This window comes from Rhinatrema bivittatum, chromosome 4 (assembly GCF_901001135.1).
Source record: "Rhinatrema bivittatum chromosome 4, aRhiBiv1.1, whole genome shotgun sequence".
NCBI lineage: Eukaryota > Metazoa > Chordata > Amphibia > Gymnophiona > Rhinatrematidae > Rhinatrema > Rhinatrema bivittatum.
This window is the reverse complement of record NC_042618.1, coordinates 177103488-177120168: the sequence shown is the minus strand read 5'-3', so window position 1 is coordinate 177120168 and position 16681 is coordinate 177103488. Positions and strand designations below refer to the sequence as shown.

General features: G+C 41.9%; 1 protein-coding gene across 8 annotated transcripts in view; it reads right to left on the bottom strand.

Annotated features, from left to right (window-relative positions):
• Window positions 1–1698: 1698 nt before the first annotated feature.
• Window positions 1699–16681, bottom strand: part of LOC115090335 — a 47885-nt gene continuing 32902 nt past the window's right edge. For all 8 annotated transcript variants that reach the window (XM_029599278.1, XM_029599274.1, XM_029599277.1 and 5 more), the window contains one exon: window positions 1699–3655. In XM_029599278.1, coding sequence (XP_029455138.1) covers window positions 3279–3655 — 377 coding nt within the window. In that variant the 3' untranslated portion in view covers window positions 1699–3278. The remainder of the gene's footprint in view (window positions 3656–16681) is intronic.

Sequence of the window (16681 nt, the reverse complement as noted above, 5' to 3'; positions counted from 1 at the left end):
TGGGAGGAAACTTGCCCGGCCAACATATGGTAACGCCCCCACCAGCGATAGCCAGTTGAGCTTGTACTTGGAGGGGAGAATGTGTGCTGACCAGATAAGCTTGAAACATTGTTTATATCAGTGCTTTTCAACCCAGGCCCTGGGGCACATCTAACCAGTCAGGTTTAGGATTAGTCATCCATTTTCCAAATTTGTAAAAGATAAATACGGCAAAAACTTGGAACATTTGCCACAGACAAATAAAGAAGATGGGGTTATTTAATGTTTGAGTGCATGGTGGCATCTGCTGGGTTTTGATCCCTGTATAGAAGCTGAAAGCCAAGACCAACTTGGGGGTGGTGGTGGTAAGTACCGCATGCGAGAAAGGGGCGTGTTTTATGCTAATATAGCATTTATCGCAATTTGCGCTAATTACATGTGCGAAGAGCTAAGTTAGCACAAATTGCGATACCATTTTCAGATTCTGTGATAAGTGCCAGACCTGTTGCATTTCCTTCATTCAACCACCAGGGGACCATTGTTAATGGACCTAGACACACACGGGTGGGGGGGGAGAGAGAGAGAGACTGGCCATAATGTCATGGCTCATAGGTAGGTATTTGTATCCCTATGGTAGGCCCACCTAGTAACTCGAGGTGGGGTTTAGGTAAGAGTGTAGGGGGTTAGGGGCCACTTTGACATTCTACATGACACCTATGAACAGAACAGTGGTTTCTTGTGAAGATTTGCTGGCCTTCGGAGTGAGGAAACTCACTCCAAGATGAGATTTGGGCAAGGTTCTCTCAACCTAGCTTGATGGACTCTCTACCTGGGTAACATCAAGCTAGGTTGAGAGAACATTGCCCAAATCTCTCTCTCTCTCTCTTTCCCCAAGGCTCTGGACCCGTCAATTCACCTGAAATAGGACTTACGGGAGACATCGCAAATGACGATGAAACCTTACCGCATGGTCACGGCAGCTATCGCACAGCCTAACGCAATCCAAAGAGGTGTAGTTAAAATCGGTGTTACGGCTGTGCGATAGCTCTTCACAGACAGGCTAACCCAGCCCACTCTCCGCCCCTAACTCCTATTTTCTGAATTTGCATCGCACCATACGATATGGTGCGATCGCATGCGTTAAACACATTTTTGCATGCGTTAAGGGCCTATCGGATGCGTTAATGGGGCTTTTCGCATGCGATAAGCCCTTAACACATGCGAAAACGTCTTATCGCATTTTGATAAATGACCCCCTTGGTTATTAATGAATAGAGTCAGATATGCTTGAGTTAGGAGATTATCATTGTCAATTTATTTTTCTCTCTTTATTAATTTTTTAATATGTTGTCCCACCCTCTGTCATTACAAATTGTTCCACTAAATTAAATAGGAGCTAAACAAGAGACACTAGCTAACATACTCCAAAGATGTTCTTCTATTTGCCTAATGGAAAATGCTTCTCAGAATAGGGACCCAAGTTTGATTTTATTTTGATACGAAGAATTTGTAGATTGTTGAATGCAGTGGTTATCCCCTGACCATTTTCTGTTGTGCTCAGTCAATGAGGACTCCCACTGCCAGCATTCTAATTCCTAACATTTTAGATTTAAAGAAATGCATCCAAAAATCTGCCACAAACCCTTATTAATACCCAGGACTCTATGTCAAGGTAAAAAAAAATCAGGCTGGAGCTCACATGCAATAAAATACAGTAGCAACCTGACTTGGAGTATTTATTTTTTCATACACAGAGGAGGGTTGTAATTCTAAGACAGATGTGATGGTTTTCCCTCTTCCCAGCAGTGACAAATACATGGCATCCAAACTATTTTTAAAAGTGACTGCTGTAAAGATTGACTTTTTTTTTTTTTTTAAAGGGCACTGCCAGTAAAGACATGTCTATAAGAAATGAGATTTTTCCATGAAAAGGTTCTTTTTCTTACAGCAGGAGGATGAATCATTGCAGAAGGATCTCTCAAAAGTTCACCATTTGGAGAGAGAAGTTTGCAATGCAAGGCCTCCAGCCTCATCAACAGCCACATTACTTGCACGGCACAGTTTTGATAATAGAGTTGTCAGTCATAATCACAAATGATCATGGAAGACTCCCCTTTTTCATTTGGGCCTGTATTTCATTCTTGCGCCGAAAGCAGCTTTGAATGTTTCTGGAGAGTTCTTCCACCCAACTCCTCCCATCATTTACACATCTATGTAAAGTGGGGGATGGATGCTGTCAACGCTGGTCTTTGCCACAATCCGATGCAGGCAGGTTGGAAATCAGAATGCGACAGAGATGACTCCAAATTGTCTTTAAAAAAAAAAGTCATTTTCAAGAGTAGAAACCAGTTTTAGATAAAGGTTAGGAAAAAGGTTTAAAGTAAACAGTTTTATCCTTCCCGAAAACTCCTAAAACTCATTCTTTAATCCTCAACGAGAAGAAAGCTGTACAGATTTTCATCTGTTTTTCCTGTGGATGGAAGACGAGTGGGGTTTCTCTAGAATGCACAAAGACTGACAGCGCCTCATATTTTTATATCATGTCTTGATGCTTAAGAAAAATATTATATTCATTACCCTAAGCATAAAGGAATAGGTTACAGATCAAACTGCTCTAAGTGGAAATTCATAATTTAAAACATGATCTAATCAAAGCTTTCTAACTTACAAGTGTAATCTTAAATTCACATACTGACCAAAAAGAGCCCCATTTTCTAAAGTTTGCTAGATACGAGTGAAAATTCTTTGATAATAGGGCTCTGATTTAAGACAATGGTTGTTTCATTCCATATAACCATTTTACTCTGTATGATGGAATTTGTTTCATTCAGACGTGTAAGGTCAATGTGTAAGGTCAATGCTTGATTATAAAATATTTGCTGATCACGGCAAATCATCAAGAACATGCTCACAATGATAGATAAATCACCTGGACCTGTTACTGAGTTGATAAACATGTTCCCATGGTACACTATTTCGCTATTTCTGCATTTTTCTACAACAGTGGCCGAGTCTGATCATCTTCTTAACTCTGGAGTCCTACGACTATTTCACTCCCAACATTTTTCCCAAATACCTTCTACTTGTCATCTACTTCTGCAGCTCTTCTTGCACTGTTGCACAGACTGACTAGTAGAGGAGCTCCAAAAAAAACCATATCTACTTAACATGTTTCATTTCTAGTGAGGGGGAGAAGTCAAGGACTGCCAAGTCACTTCTATGCCCAGGTATTCCGTAAGATAGTGCCACCAGGTGCAGTAACTTTTCATCCGACAAGTCAGACCACTGCTAGGAGCTCTTCAAAGGCTTACTCCAGCTAGCTCAGCCACTTCTTTAAGCACACATTTGGCCTCTTCTTCATATAGTCTGGATAGCTTCTTGACCTGGTTTAGTTTCTGAAAATTGTCCTCCAGGTTTCCTTCCAGTCGCACTTGGTCCAGATACTCTGGATTTGCCTGCTTTACCCTCTCGCTCATCTGGCTCTTATTCTGAAGTACAGAGTACATCATTTCTTGAAGCTTTGTCTCAGTAGCTATGATCAGTTTGGTAGCCCGGCTCATCTTTTTCACCTGCTCCCTGGCTTGTTCAAGTTTATCAGGTACCTCGTCCTCTTTCTCTTCCTTTATCCAAAGGGAAAAATTATAGCCTTCCATACACACTTTAACATCCCAGTCACCTGCAAGATAGAAAAGCATATATAACTAAATTTTAGTCTGGTTGGATTCCAAGTTTTTGTCTTTTCAGAAACTAGCATCTCACTGCAGTAAAAGGCACTAATACTGACTGGCTGTCAACTGTATTATCAGGAACAAAATTTACACATAAATCAGAGTCCTCCCAACTTTCCCATGTTAATTGTTTTTTGTATATGTCTACTGACACAGGAGAAAAAGAACAAATGCTAACGGCACAGAAGAATCCTATAAGGCTTAAACACTTACCTAAATAATATAGTCTTCCATTTATTAAGTTTTTGAAATATAACTTGGGAGAAACAGGTTCCTCATCCTTTTAATTCCACACACACACACTGATGATTTATTGTCTTTGAAAGTCTCCCCATTTTTAAATGGTCTGCTTTTAAGACCCCTTTTTCATTCTCTCTGTGCAGAGCTGGAGAGATTTATGATTCATATGAAGGTGTAATTGGCTTAAAACAATCTGAAATCCTAATACAAGGATGGCGAAAGACAAAAATAAGAGGAAAGAAAGATTAAGAGGATCCTTGGGACTGACACAGGAAGATTTTTTTTTTTTTTGCCCCCAGTCAATGTGCAAAGAATCTCCTGCTTGGAAAAAAATACATCTCATGACCGGAATTTTGAAACTGGGTCTGAGAATAGAAACCAGGCAGCACACAAGGACATTTTTCTTTTGGTGACATTTTGAGACCATCATAAGTAGACTGTGGTTTCTCTGGCATGAGAAACTCCCCCACTCCTGCCCCATGACCCAGTGACCGACTAATGAGTTCAGGTGATGATATATAATGCCTATATAATATCCAGACTCGCTGGTGCCTTTCATAATATTTAATATTAAAAATTGTGAAATAAACAAAAGGACTGAACTGGTTACACTAAAAGACTCATTTGTACTAGAAATACAAAATATTAAAAAGGATAGCATTTTAATAAGCGAGCATTCAAGAATCCCTACAATTGAATTATATGTGTGCACTAAGACTCAGAGATGAGTCCGATCTCTGGAGGCTAGGGTGGCAGACAAAGGTATATAGGGAAGACCCTTTAGGGACATAGTAAAACAGATCCACCTCCAGTCTGGCAGCCCCTGTTCTGCCATGGAGGAGAAGGGTTATCTGGAAGGAGAGCATCACCTGGCAGGAAGTGATCTTGTAATTATGACCTACCCGCCTGGTGATGGACTAATCTCATACCGAGGATGTGTTTCCAAGGGCATGTGCCTAGGTGGGAAGGGTTAGGATGACCGCCGTTGTAGTTGGTGATGCGATCCTTAGGAATATAGATGGCTAGATGACTGGTGGCTATGAGGATCGCTTGGTAACTAGCCTGCTTGGTGCAAAGGTGGCAGACCTCATGTAAGAACATAAGAAAATGCCATACTGGGTCAGACCAAGGGTCCATCAAGCCCAGCATTCTGCTTCCAACAGTGGCCAATTCAGGTCACAAGAACCTGGCAAGTACCCAAAAACTAAGTCTATTTCATGTTACCATTGCTAATGGCAGTGGCTAGTCTCTAGGTGAACTTAATAGCAGGTAATGGACTTCTCCCTCCATGGAGATAGGATTTTTAGACAGTGCTGGGAAGACGCCGACTGGTTTTACATGTGGGGAAGTTGGTTCTGGAAGCCAGAATTAGGATTTTTAAAAGTAGAAAGCTGAAATCCTGAACCTTCAGGGTAAAAATGCTCCCTGTTCCACACACAGGACCATCAGGCACAGGCCGTGCTCCAGAGTCTCGATGCATGAATGAGGCAATTGTGTAGGGAAGAGGTCTTTAGGTTTGTTAGGAACTGGGCAACATTCTGGGGAAGGGGGAGCCTATCCTAACTGGGGTTCAACTAGGCTGCTGGTGCTAACATTTAAAATAGAGAGAGAGTAGCTTTTAAACTAAATTATGGGGGAAAGCCAGTCGTCACTCAAGAGGATACGGTTTGGAGTGAGGTATTTTCAAAAGGATACTGGCATAATGGGGAAGTTAGAATATCTCAAAAGAGAAATTGTGATAAAGGCAAAAGTATCTCAGGTGCATTTAAATAAAGAGCAGAGAACGAAAAATGATTCTAAACTATCCATTTCAACTATTAGGCAGATTGTGAATACAATTAAAAACTATACTTTAAATGTCGATATGCAAATATCAGAAGTCTAAAGAATAAGATTGGATAATTAGAATATATGTCGCTGAACCAGAGAACTGGTGGCAACTGTGATACAAGGGTACAAACAACACTGAAATGATAAGCCAGGTCAAATTGGTGGCGGGGTAGCACTCTATGTTACAGATGGTATAATATCAAATAGGATAAAAGCCCAACAGACAACAAAATGCAGTGTGGAATCTCTATGCATAGAAACTCTCTATGCGATAGGGAAAAGCATAGCTGTGGGGATATGCTACTGTCTACCTGGCTAAGATGAAGAGAAAACCAGTGAAATGCTAATAGAAATTAGGAAAAGATTAGGCAATAGGGATGTGCATTCAGATAAACTGAATCTGAAAAACAAAACGAATAAGGCCAATTTGTTTCTTTCATGGGGACCCAAAACAAAGTTAAGGGACACCCTGAATTAAAAGAATTCTATTTGTTTCGTTCGTGAAAAACAAACAAAAAGTCTCCATTCGGACTTACATCTAGGTCCGAGGCCAAAGCCTTGTCTAAGCATAGGCCACAGCCCGATGCAGGGGCTGAGGCTTACTCCAAAGCACAAAACTGGGGCCTTGGCTGAGACCCAAGCAAACGCCCAGGCCCAAAACATTTCACCGGGGGTTGGGATATTTCCAGACAGCCACTTACATGATCTGTCAGGGGATCGGATGATGAAGACTGTATCCCGATGCCTGGGTCTCGGCCAAGAGCAGAACCCAGACCCAAGCCAGATACCAGGGTCTGGTCCGGACACCAGGTCCTAATGCCTCAGCCTAGACCAAAACCTGGACCCACACCAGATACAGGGGCCCGGTATGGAGACTTTGTTGTGATGCCTTGGCTCAGGCCCAGGACCAATGCTGGGGCCCAGCCCGGAGGCAGGGTTCTCAACACCTGGGCCTCAGCCTATGCCAGAGACTGGGTCCTGACGCCCAGGCCCTGGCCTAAGAATGGGCCGGACACCTGGGCCCGGCCCCTAACACCTCAGCCCAGGGGCAGGTCCAGGTCCAGAGGTCCCCTGAGTCTTCCTGTTTGTCTTCTTTCTTCTTGAAATGTCACTGTTTGCTGAGGAGGGTGCACCAGAGTTTATTTACGCCGACGCATCCACAGCAGATGACATCATTTGAAGAAAGAAGAAAGGAGGAGGAGGAAGACTCTGAGGCCTGGTCTCTGACCTCTGGGCCTGCACCTGACCCAAGGCCCCGGCATCAGGACCTAGCTTCCAGACCTGGACTGAGGTCCAGGCATTGGGATCCAGCCTCTGGACCAGGCCCTGGCGTCTGGCCTGGGTCTGGGCTATGGCCTAGGCTGAGGCCCAGGCATTGGGACCCTTCCTCGTCCTTGCATAGAGCCTAGTCCTAGCCCTACGCAAGACAAAGGCTTCGGCTTGGGCCTAGATCTTGCTAGTGGATCCCCCCCCCCCCCCCCCAGACCTGGTGAGTGTGGTCAGGGAGGATCCTGGCCCTGACATTTTTCCAGGTGGGAGGAATCGGAGGTTTTGGGAGGCCTTTGTTTTGTCTCTTTAGTTAAAAAAAAAAAAATTAAACAAAATGAAATTTGTGGGGAGAAAATACCCAAAAACACAAAACAAAAAAAGGAAACATTTTTTTACCCTGCACAACACTATGATAAGGAGAGATTTCAATTATCTCAATACACGCCCCCGGACTGCCCCGGGCCGAAACCACGCCCCCAGGCCCGCCCCTGAAACGCCGCGTCCCGCCCCGAAAATGGCACGCCGCTCGGCCCCGCCCCCGACACGCCCCCCTCGGAAAACCCCGGGACTTACGCGAGTCCCGGGGCTCTGCGCGCGCCCCTCCATGGACATGTGGTATAGGACATGATAGGCATGCTCAATATGCAGAGTCAAAGTTCTAGAAACTTTGACATCAGTTTTCTGCATCGGGGCTCCATTTGATGATGTTACCCATGTGTGAGGACTACCATCGTGCTTGTCCTCTGAGAAAAGTACTATCTGCCTAACTTTAGACCTGCTACAGAGCAGGTTTAACTTACTGATTAACTTAACCAGATAGGTCCGAATATCTGCACTTCTCTGGCTAAGTTAACCAGATAAGTGCTCCTCCCCGATCCACCCATTTCCTGCCCACCACTTATCTGGATGCTTATCCAGATAAGTGGTGGCTGCTGAATGGAGCCAGATATTCAGCAACCAGCACTTAGCCGGATAAGTCCTGAATTTCGGCCTTGGAATGATTAGCTAATCCAGTTATTTAGGAGTAGCTGTGTAACATTGTACATAAATTATCTGGCAAATATGCTCTTAAATTACACCAATTTTCAAAGCATGCATAAGCCCACTTTAAAGTTAAGCCAGCAAAACCACATTCACCCAATTAAAACTGCTATTTGGTGTGCATAGTTTTGCCGAGAGAATTTATGCTTTTTAAAAATCAGAAAGTATGCACTTAAGTCCCAGTCCCACCCAGACTCCACCCCCTGCAATACCTCTTCTTTATGGGGGTAATTTTCAAAAAGGATTTACAGGCATAAAAATACCATATATTGTAGCAATTTTCAAAAGCCCATTTACGTGCATAAAACCCAGTCTAAGTGTGTAAATCCTTTTGAAAATTACCCACTATGTGCATAGAAATATGCATATACATTGTACATGCCCATAATTTTAGGTGTGCTATCGGTCACACAGTTATCTGAAGGGCCATTTCTGCAAGTGAAGCACTACTTTTACCTGCCCCCACTGTATGCAAATCTCTTTCACAGCTCTTCATTGTGAATACCTTGAAAAGCAAACTGACCAGGCGGGACCTGAGGAGTGGGATGAGAACCAATGGATTAGATGTAAATTACACCTCATGCTACCTTCTTCTATGACTGCTGAAATATACTCCCCATTCTCCTTCCCCACACCGTCGATCTGCACCCAGCATTGGTGAGACAGCCCCTCGTCAGATGTTCAACAGACACAGCAGGAAACAAAAATTGCCAACCGGGCTAAAAGGTAGTGATTTTGCCAAAAGACATATAGCTGCCATTCTGAAAGACTTCTAGTGGTATATCTCAGGTAGGAGAGCACTGTAAATGCGCTCTGCGTTCTTATTTTCTGTTATTGCTAAGAAAAAAAAAAAGAAAAGAAAATGTTTAAGACATTGCACTGCTGGATGGTGGCCAGAATCAACTTTGGGTCTGTGCCTACTTCTCTTGGTTTAAACAAGAACACTAACAGAAGTGTCTGCCATATCTACGAGGTACAAGCTGTTCAAGTTGTACCGTATGAAATATATAAACACTGTTTAAATGTGTTAAGTTTGCATTGTATCGCAAATTATAGGTTGTGTTGAAGGTCAATATTCAGTAAGAAGCCTTTATCGCTAGGTGTGTAAAGCCCTATGGTCTCTACCAGAGGGTTTCAGGTTCAAATCTGTGCATCCCCACTCCCACCCTGTGACCTACAATCAATGAATCTCTGCTCTGTTTTGAAGGGCTAACACAAAAACAGTGTGGGAAACCAATCTTATAGTCCTATTTTTATAAGAGTGGTACTGGTAGGCCCTTTAGAACATTAAAAGTTTATTAGCAAAAGTAAAAAACTAAATTCTAGGTTTAGAAATCCCCCCCCCCCCCCATATTTAGGAAAACCAGGCAGGAGAGAACAGGGCTGGAGGCCAAGGTGGGCAGTTCTGGTGAAATTTGCCCATTTATCCAGAAGTAATTTTAAATTATTTTTCTAAAACTAAATTGTACTCCTGAAACAATGTCAAACAATGCATTTTTGTCAGAGCAAACAAAAAAAAATACATTAAATGAGCTTCTCATATTAGTATCTATTTATTTTTTTTGGTAATAGAAATGCTTGAAAACTCTGCCTCCTTTGCTCTGATCATCTTGCAGAACCTGCTCTATGAGAAACCTGCCCTATGGCCCCACATTAAGAATGCCATACGAGGAGCCAAAAAGACTTGGAATAACAATGCCATAGTATGCTTGGCCATCGTTACAAAAAAAAAAAAAAAAAATCCTGAGAAATAAACAGCGTTGGATAAAAGCTAAGAAAGAGGGAATACAGAACAAGATCAGTAAGAGGAGAAAATAACCAAAATCTTGGCAGATACTGCAGTAGATGAATTTTTGAGACCCCACAGGCCTCCTTCATAACTCTACTTTAAAGGAGAAGATGAAATTACTTACCTAATAATTTATTTTCCTTAAATACAGTCAGATCAGTCCAGACATGTGGGTTAGACCAGTAGATGGAAACTGAGTTCAGCAGGCTTGATAAGGTCACCTTTTATATACATCCATGATGGTACCAGCCTACCAGTATTCCTGTAACAAGCTAACTGAGATCACTATTAGTTTACACCAACCATATCACCACCTACAATTTTGTTTTTTTACCAGTAGACTTCCAGAAGAATAAGGAAGCAGCCATGAAAGAAGGTTCCAACAAATAACTTGAAAAATTACCACTCACCTGCACCAAAAAATAGAAATACATCTTCTTCAGTTATGTCCCTAATCGAGCTGTAGAATATCAGGAGCAAGGCAGACAGTGAATGAAAAGATACGGATGCTAAGGAAGCAATGGGAGGGTCCTAGCCTGGTCTGACTGTATTCAAGGAAAGGAAATTATCAAGTAAGAAGTAATTTCTCCTTCCTCTTTGTTCAGTCAGACCAGTCCAGAGCTACTCCCTAATAGGGCAGGACACTGCCCCAGCCTCATCACATGCCCAGACATCTACGCAGTCAAGCTAGAAAGAGTATGCAATGAAGTTCAATTTGCTGCCTAACAAATCTCCAAAGAAGATATTAAATGCAATTTTGCCCAGGATGTAACCTGAACTCATGTGGAATGAGCCTGAACCTGTCTAGCAAAGAATACTGGAGCCCACATAAGCTGCTGTAATTACTTCTTTAAACCAAGTGCCACCATAGCTATGGTAGCTGCCTCATCTTTCTGCACTTTATGTACAGAACAAATAACCTGACTTCCTGAAAGAACTAGTGGCCTTAAGATATTGCAAAGGAAGTATCAGGACATTCAAAGGACGAAAAAGTTTGCACTCCTCGCAATCTAGCTACTTACTGAACAAGAGTAAGAAAATCCGAAACCACCTTTGGCAAAATGCTAGCGAAGGGATTTGGACTCTATCCTTCATAATCAAAAAGAAAGGCTTTCTGCAAGACAGCACTAGCAACTCCCAAATCGACCAAACAGAACAATAGACTCTAGGAAGACAGTCTTTAAAGCAAGCAGTCTAAAGAACAGGAACTAACTATATTCTCACCAAGGAGGACAAACCAATTCAGATCCCAAGATGGAGCCAGAAAACCTGAGCGGAGATCTAAGATGCTACATATGCCTCACCAGAATGAGAGACTCAGAATGGGAAGACAATTGTATACAAAACAAGCCCCAATAACTCAGTAGTCTGGGGAAAAAACAAGACTCCATAATACACCACAATATTCCCCAGTAGTACCGTAATTTTTTTCAATTTGCAATTAGGATCACTATAAGGTTTGTTGGACCTTCATGGATACAACTTGGTAAAGTGAACAAGCTGCGTTGTCCTTTTGGTCCACTTTTAATTTTTTAATAATTTCAATACTTCATTTTTTTTATTTTTATAATTTCTTTAAAAAATTAAGTCCCATCACCATGAAGGTCTCCTGTCGGGTTGTTACCACAAATTCTTAATTTCAAGCAACATCAAGAGAGCCAGAAAACTTTCACAACTTATCTCAAGTGTCCATATTGATCACGACCCCGACACGGCCATGTTTCGATCACCACTCTGCTTCAGTGGGTTCTCCAAAAACTTTCAAAAACGCTCTCCAACCCAGGTAACGTCAACTTCCCGAACACATCCTTTTGCTAGTACCTCTTTGATAGACCTTTAAACATGGCGTCTCAGACCCTTCCTTTTAAACGTACAGCAGATGTAATCAGAATATTGAGATTAGATTAGGGAGTACCATTTAATCATCTCATTCAGACCATTAGGGGCTACAGCTTTCAATCGGAAAATCCAAACATGTTCCCGTCTGTTTAAGACTGACTGATGATCTCCACCTCTCGTAGAGACAACAATTGTTTCCAAAATAGTCCACCTAAAATCACAAAATTGATTACCTTTTTCCACACAATGTGTCACCAATGGAACTGTCAATTTCTGAGTCTTGATACAACTTTTGTGTTCAAGCAACAGTGTTCGAATTTTTCGTTTAGTGCGTCCAACATAAATCATATCACATGGGCCCTTACTACTTTGTCTCGTATGTTTGAATTCCTCGCCAATGCTATTAAAGGTGCTCTTTCAAAGTCTGTGTGGAGGGAAAACATATCCCAATGTCTACGTAGGATCTCAATTATGTTCCATAATTTATTACTGTAGTGTAACACATGTCAAATCATTATTTGCACGGGAGGTTTTGTACCCCAACAAAAGATCTCTGTTTGCAAATAGTGCCCGTTTATAGGAATTCAAACATACGAGACAAAGTAGTAAGGGCTTGTTTGAAACCAATAATAGAAGAAGGGTTCCAGGAACAAGTTCCAGGGAACAGCCCTTGTGGCGCCTGTGATATGTGCGAGTTGGGTCTGAGGGGATCGGTCTGGCTGCATCTGGGTTCGAAACAAAGAATTATTTTAAAGAAATTCACAAATTGCAATTCCAGCAATGTAGTATATATGTTTTACAGTGCCCGTGTGATATAATTTACGTTGGACGCACTAAACGAAAAATTCAAACACGGTTGCTTGATACACAAAAGTTGTATCAAGACTCATGGTGACTAGGTGGACTATTTTGGAAACAATTGATGTCTCTACGAGAGGTGGAGCTCATCAGTCGGTCTTAAACAGACGGGAACATTTTTGGATTTTCCGATTGAAAGCTGTAGCCCCTAATGGTCTGAATGAGATGATTAATTGGTACTCCCTAATCTAATTGCAACATTCTGATGACATCATGACGCTGCTGTACGTTTAAAAGGAAGGGTCTGAGACGCCATGTTTAAAGGTCTACCAAAGAGGTACTAGCAAAAGGATGTGTTCGGGAAGCTGACGTTACCTGGGTTGGAGAGCGTTTTGAAAGTTTTTATAGAACCCCCTGAAGCAGAGTGGTGATCGAAACATGGCCGTGTCGGGGTCGTGATCAATATGGACATTTGAGATAAGTTGTGAAAGTTTTCTGGCTCTCTTGATGTAGCTTGAAATTAAGTTTTTGTGGTAACAACCCGACAGGAGACCTTCATGGTGATGGGACTTAATTTTTTAAAGAAATTATAAAAATCAAAAAAATGAAGTTTTGAAATTATTAAAAAATTAAAAGTGGACCAAAAGGACAACACAGCTTGTTCACTTTACCAAGTTGTATCCATGAAGGTTCAACAAACCTTATAGTGATCCTGATTGCAAATTGAAGACAATTGTAAGCCTTTCCAATCCCTAACTGAGTCCTTCACCAGACATCTTAACCACACCATCCAAACTCCGACTGAGACCTACACCCCACATCTCAACCACACTATTTAAAAAAAAATGGTTTTAAACAACAAACTTTGTCATTCGCTGCCATCACCTGCTCAGTGTTAACACTATCATTTACTATTCAAATCACATTTAATCGGATTCAATCTTGTAACCTTGTAAATAATTTTCTGTAAGTTATATCCCCCTCTTCTCACCTCTAACTCCCAGTTATTTATTTCCTTGTTTTATTGTAACTGTCACTCTTCTTACAATGCTCTTGTTTCAGTTGTTTTGAGTTATCACGTTTCTTGCACACTTTGTTAAATGTAAACCGGTTTGATGTGATCCATGTCATGAAAGCCGGTATAGTAAAAATAATAAATAAATAAATAAATAAATAAATAAATAAAATAAATAAATTTGACTTCTAGAGCAAAAGAATTGCACCCTGCACTCAAGGTTGCAGAGCCAAGCCCTTAGAGGACTTCCTGCAAACAATCCAAATCTACGAAAACATTGCCTTATCAGAAACACAGTGATGCCCAGAGCACCAACTCTCAAAAACCCTCCAGACTATCATATAACCTAGTGACGTGGAGAATTTCCTAGCCTTCAAGAGCATAGCTATTACAGTTTGTGAATAAGCCTTTTTCACTAATTGTGATCTCTCAAAGTCCACATAAATGCCAAAGAGGTGGGAATGCAGGTAAATCATCACCAGGCACGAAGGACCGTGATGTTAAAGGCAGTCTTTTAATAATTCAAACATCATAATTGTCAGGCAGACGTACAATCCTTTTATATATCAGTGAAGCAGGTTTTTGCAAATTTCTTAGTCCCCCCGACACGGCCGTGTTTTGCTTGGGCTGCATCGGGAGGGACAAGTCGGGAGCAAATCTTAACCAAAATATCTTACAAAGAATCTTATTGACAAATGTACAGTGCTAAAGGAGTCGTGAAAAGGCAAGGCAGGAGCATAATCTCATGTGAAGATTTGCTCTTGACTTGTCCCTCCCGATTCAGCCCAAGTAAAACACGGCCGTATTGGGGGACTAAGAAATTTGCAAAAACCTGCTTCACTGATATATGAAAGGATAGTACATCTGCCAGACAATTATGATGTTTGAATTATTAAGAACATAAGAAAATGCCATACTGGGTCAGAGCAAGGGTCCATCAAGCCCAGCATCCTGTTTCCAACAGTGGCCAATCCAGGCTATAAGAACCTGGCAAGTACCCAAAAACTAAGTCTATTCCATGTTACCATTGCTAATGGCAGTGGCTATTCTCTAAGTGAACTTAATAGCAGGTAATGGACTTCTCCTCCAAGAACTTATCCAATCCTTTTTTAAACACAGCTATACTAACTGCACTAACCACATCCTCTGGCAACAAATTCCAGAGTTTAATTGTGCGTTGAGTGAAAAAGAAAACTTTCTCTGATTAGTTTTAAATGTGCCACATGCTAACTTCATGGAGTGCCCCCTAGTCTTTCTACTATCTGAACGAGTAAATAATCGATTCACATCTACCCATTCTAGACCTCTTATGATTTTAAACACCTCTATCATATCCCCCCTCAACCGTTTCTTCTCCAAGCTGAAAAGCCCTAACCTCTTTAGTCTTTCCTCATAGGGGAGCTGTTCCATTCCCCTTATCATTTTGGTCACCCTTCTAGAGCAAAGGCAGTCTTTTTTATATTAAAAGACTGCCTTTAACCTATCTCGGTCCTTTGAGCCTGGTGATGATTTACCTGCATTGACACACTTTTGCATTTATTTGGACTTTCCATTGGTGTGTTCTTGTTCTCCATTTATTTTGTGGGGTGTATCTCAAGGTACACGCCAGAAGAAAAAAATCAATCCAGATCTTTGTGTAACACCAGACTCTGCAAGAGCAACTCCTTGAAACAGATAGACTCAAAGGACTGTCTAGATGACTGAGATCCACATAATAAGGCTGACACGGTCAATCCAGAGCTTCGAGCACCACTAGATTTGGGTGTCCCATGAACTATGCACCCTGCCTCTATCATGGGCCAAGGAGGAAACATGTATAGTACTACCTTCGTTGCCCAGACCTGAACCACAGCATTGTCCTTGGAGAAAGGAGAATCCCTCTTCTATCTAAAAAGTCTGCAAAATTCTGCCTTCTTGCTGGACAGCATAAGATCCCAGCATAGCAGTCCACACTTGCAACAGTTCGATCGAAAGCCACCTGAAAGAAAGAACATTCTCCCATGTCAACCGCATTGTAACTACACTCATTTTGTGGAATGCTGAGATATCAATAGGACCTACTTGAGGACTTTTGGTTCCTCATTGATGTTTTATGTATGTTATCACTATGACTTTTGTCAGACATTACTCTATCTGCATGACCTATTGTTTGAGACTTAAACTGCTCCGATCTCCAGTTTGTTGATAGACCAACACACTTCATCGGGAATCAAATGCCCCATGAGCTTCCCAATTTGTTAAGGCTGGCAACCAACTCCACTACCCAGGTGGAGTCTCCAGGTCCACTCTCCATTCCAAGTAATTGGAATCCAACCATTATTGCCAGAGGGGGAGGAGAGTGGGGCTCAACAACTAAAGAACTACCTGCTTGAAGGCGCTTGTGAGTGATGAAATTGGTTCCCGGCCAAAGAGGTGACCATTGAGCTATTTCCTGACTGTGATGTCATCAGTGGAGCGACGCTACAAACTATAAAAATCGGACCTCCTTGTGGTGCACCGTTGACGCTGGCGAGCCACCAAAGGGGCGCACGGCTTTGCCCCAGATTTATTGCCTGTTAATAATCTTTGGGAAAAGCAGAAAAGTGAGTAATACTTTTTCTTTATATTTTTATAACTCTCCTCCAAAGCCTCCACCCAGGAAGGTCCAAATAGAAATTGAGATTTGGATCTGAAAAGAGCAATCAGAGATTTTTCAATTACTTTAAGGAACATGCCTCATAGCAAATGGAAGGCTAGGGTCAGGGAGATGGCAGCATCTTCTCCTTTGTCCGAAACTTCCCAAACTCGGATTTTGACTTTTTTCGCTCCCACAACTGAAAAAAGTCCGGTAGAGCTGGCCACTGAAGGATTTGGAACAGAGCGGGTCCCGACCTTCCAGGCTGAAATATCTCTAAGTCCCAAAGCCCTGATTTTTTACAATTGCAAGTAAATAATGAGGAGAAAGGAGATAGAAGCCAGTTAACAGAGGAAGTATTGGAAGCCGGATTATTGGGCAATAGATTTACACTCACTGATAAGCCAACTGAAAATCACTTTGGATTCTCTCTGGCAGGCAATAAAGGCTTTAGAGTTAGCAACCATCATTGCCAGCTCATCTTCACTGACTCCAGTAGTGTAAGCCACATTGAATAGCCTTAAGATTGGGAATTGTAT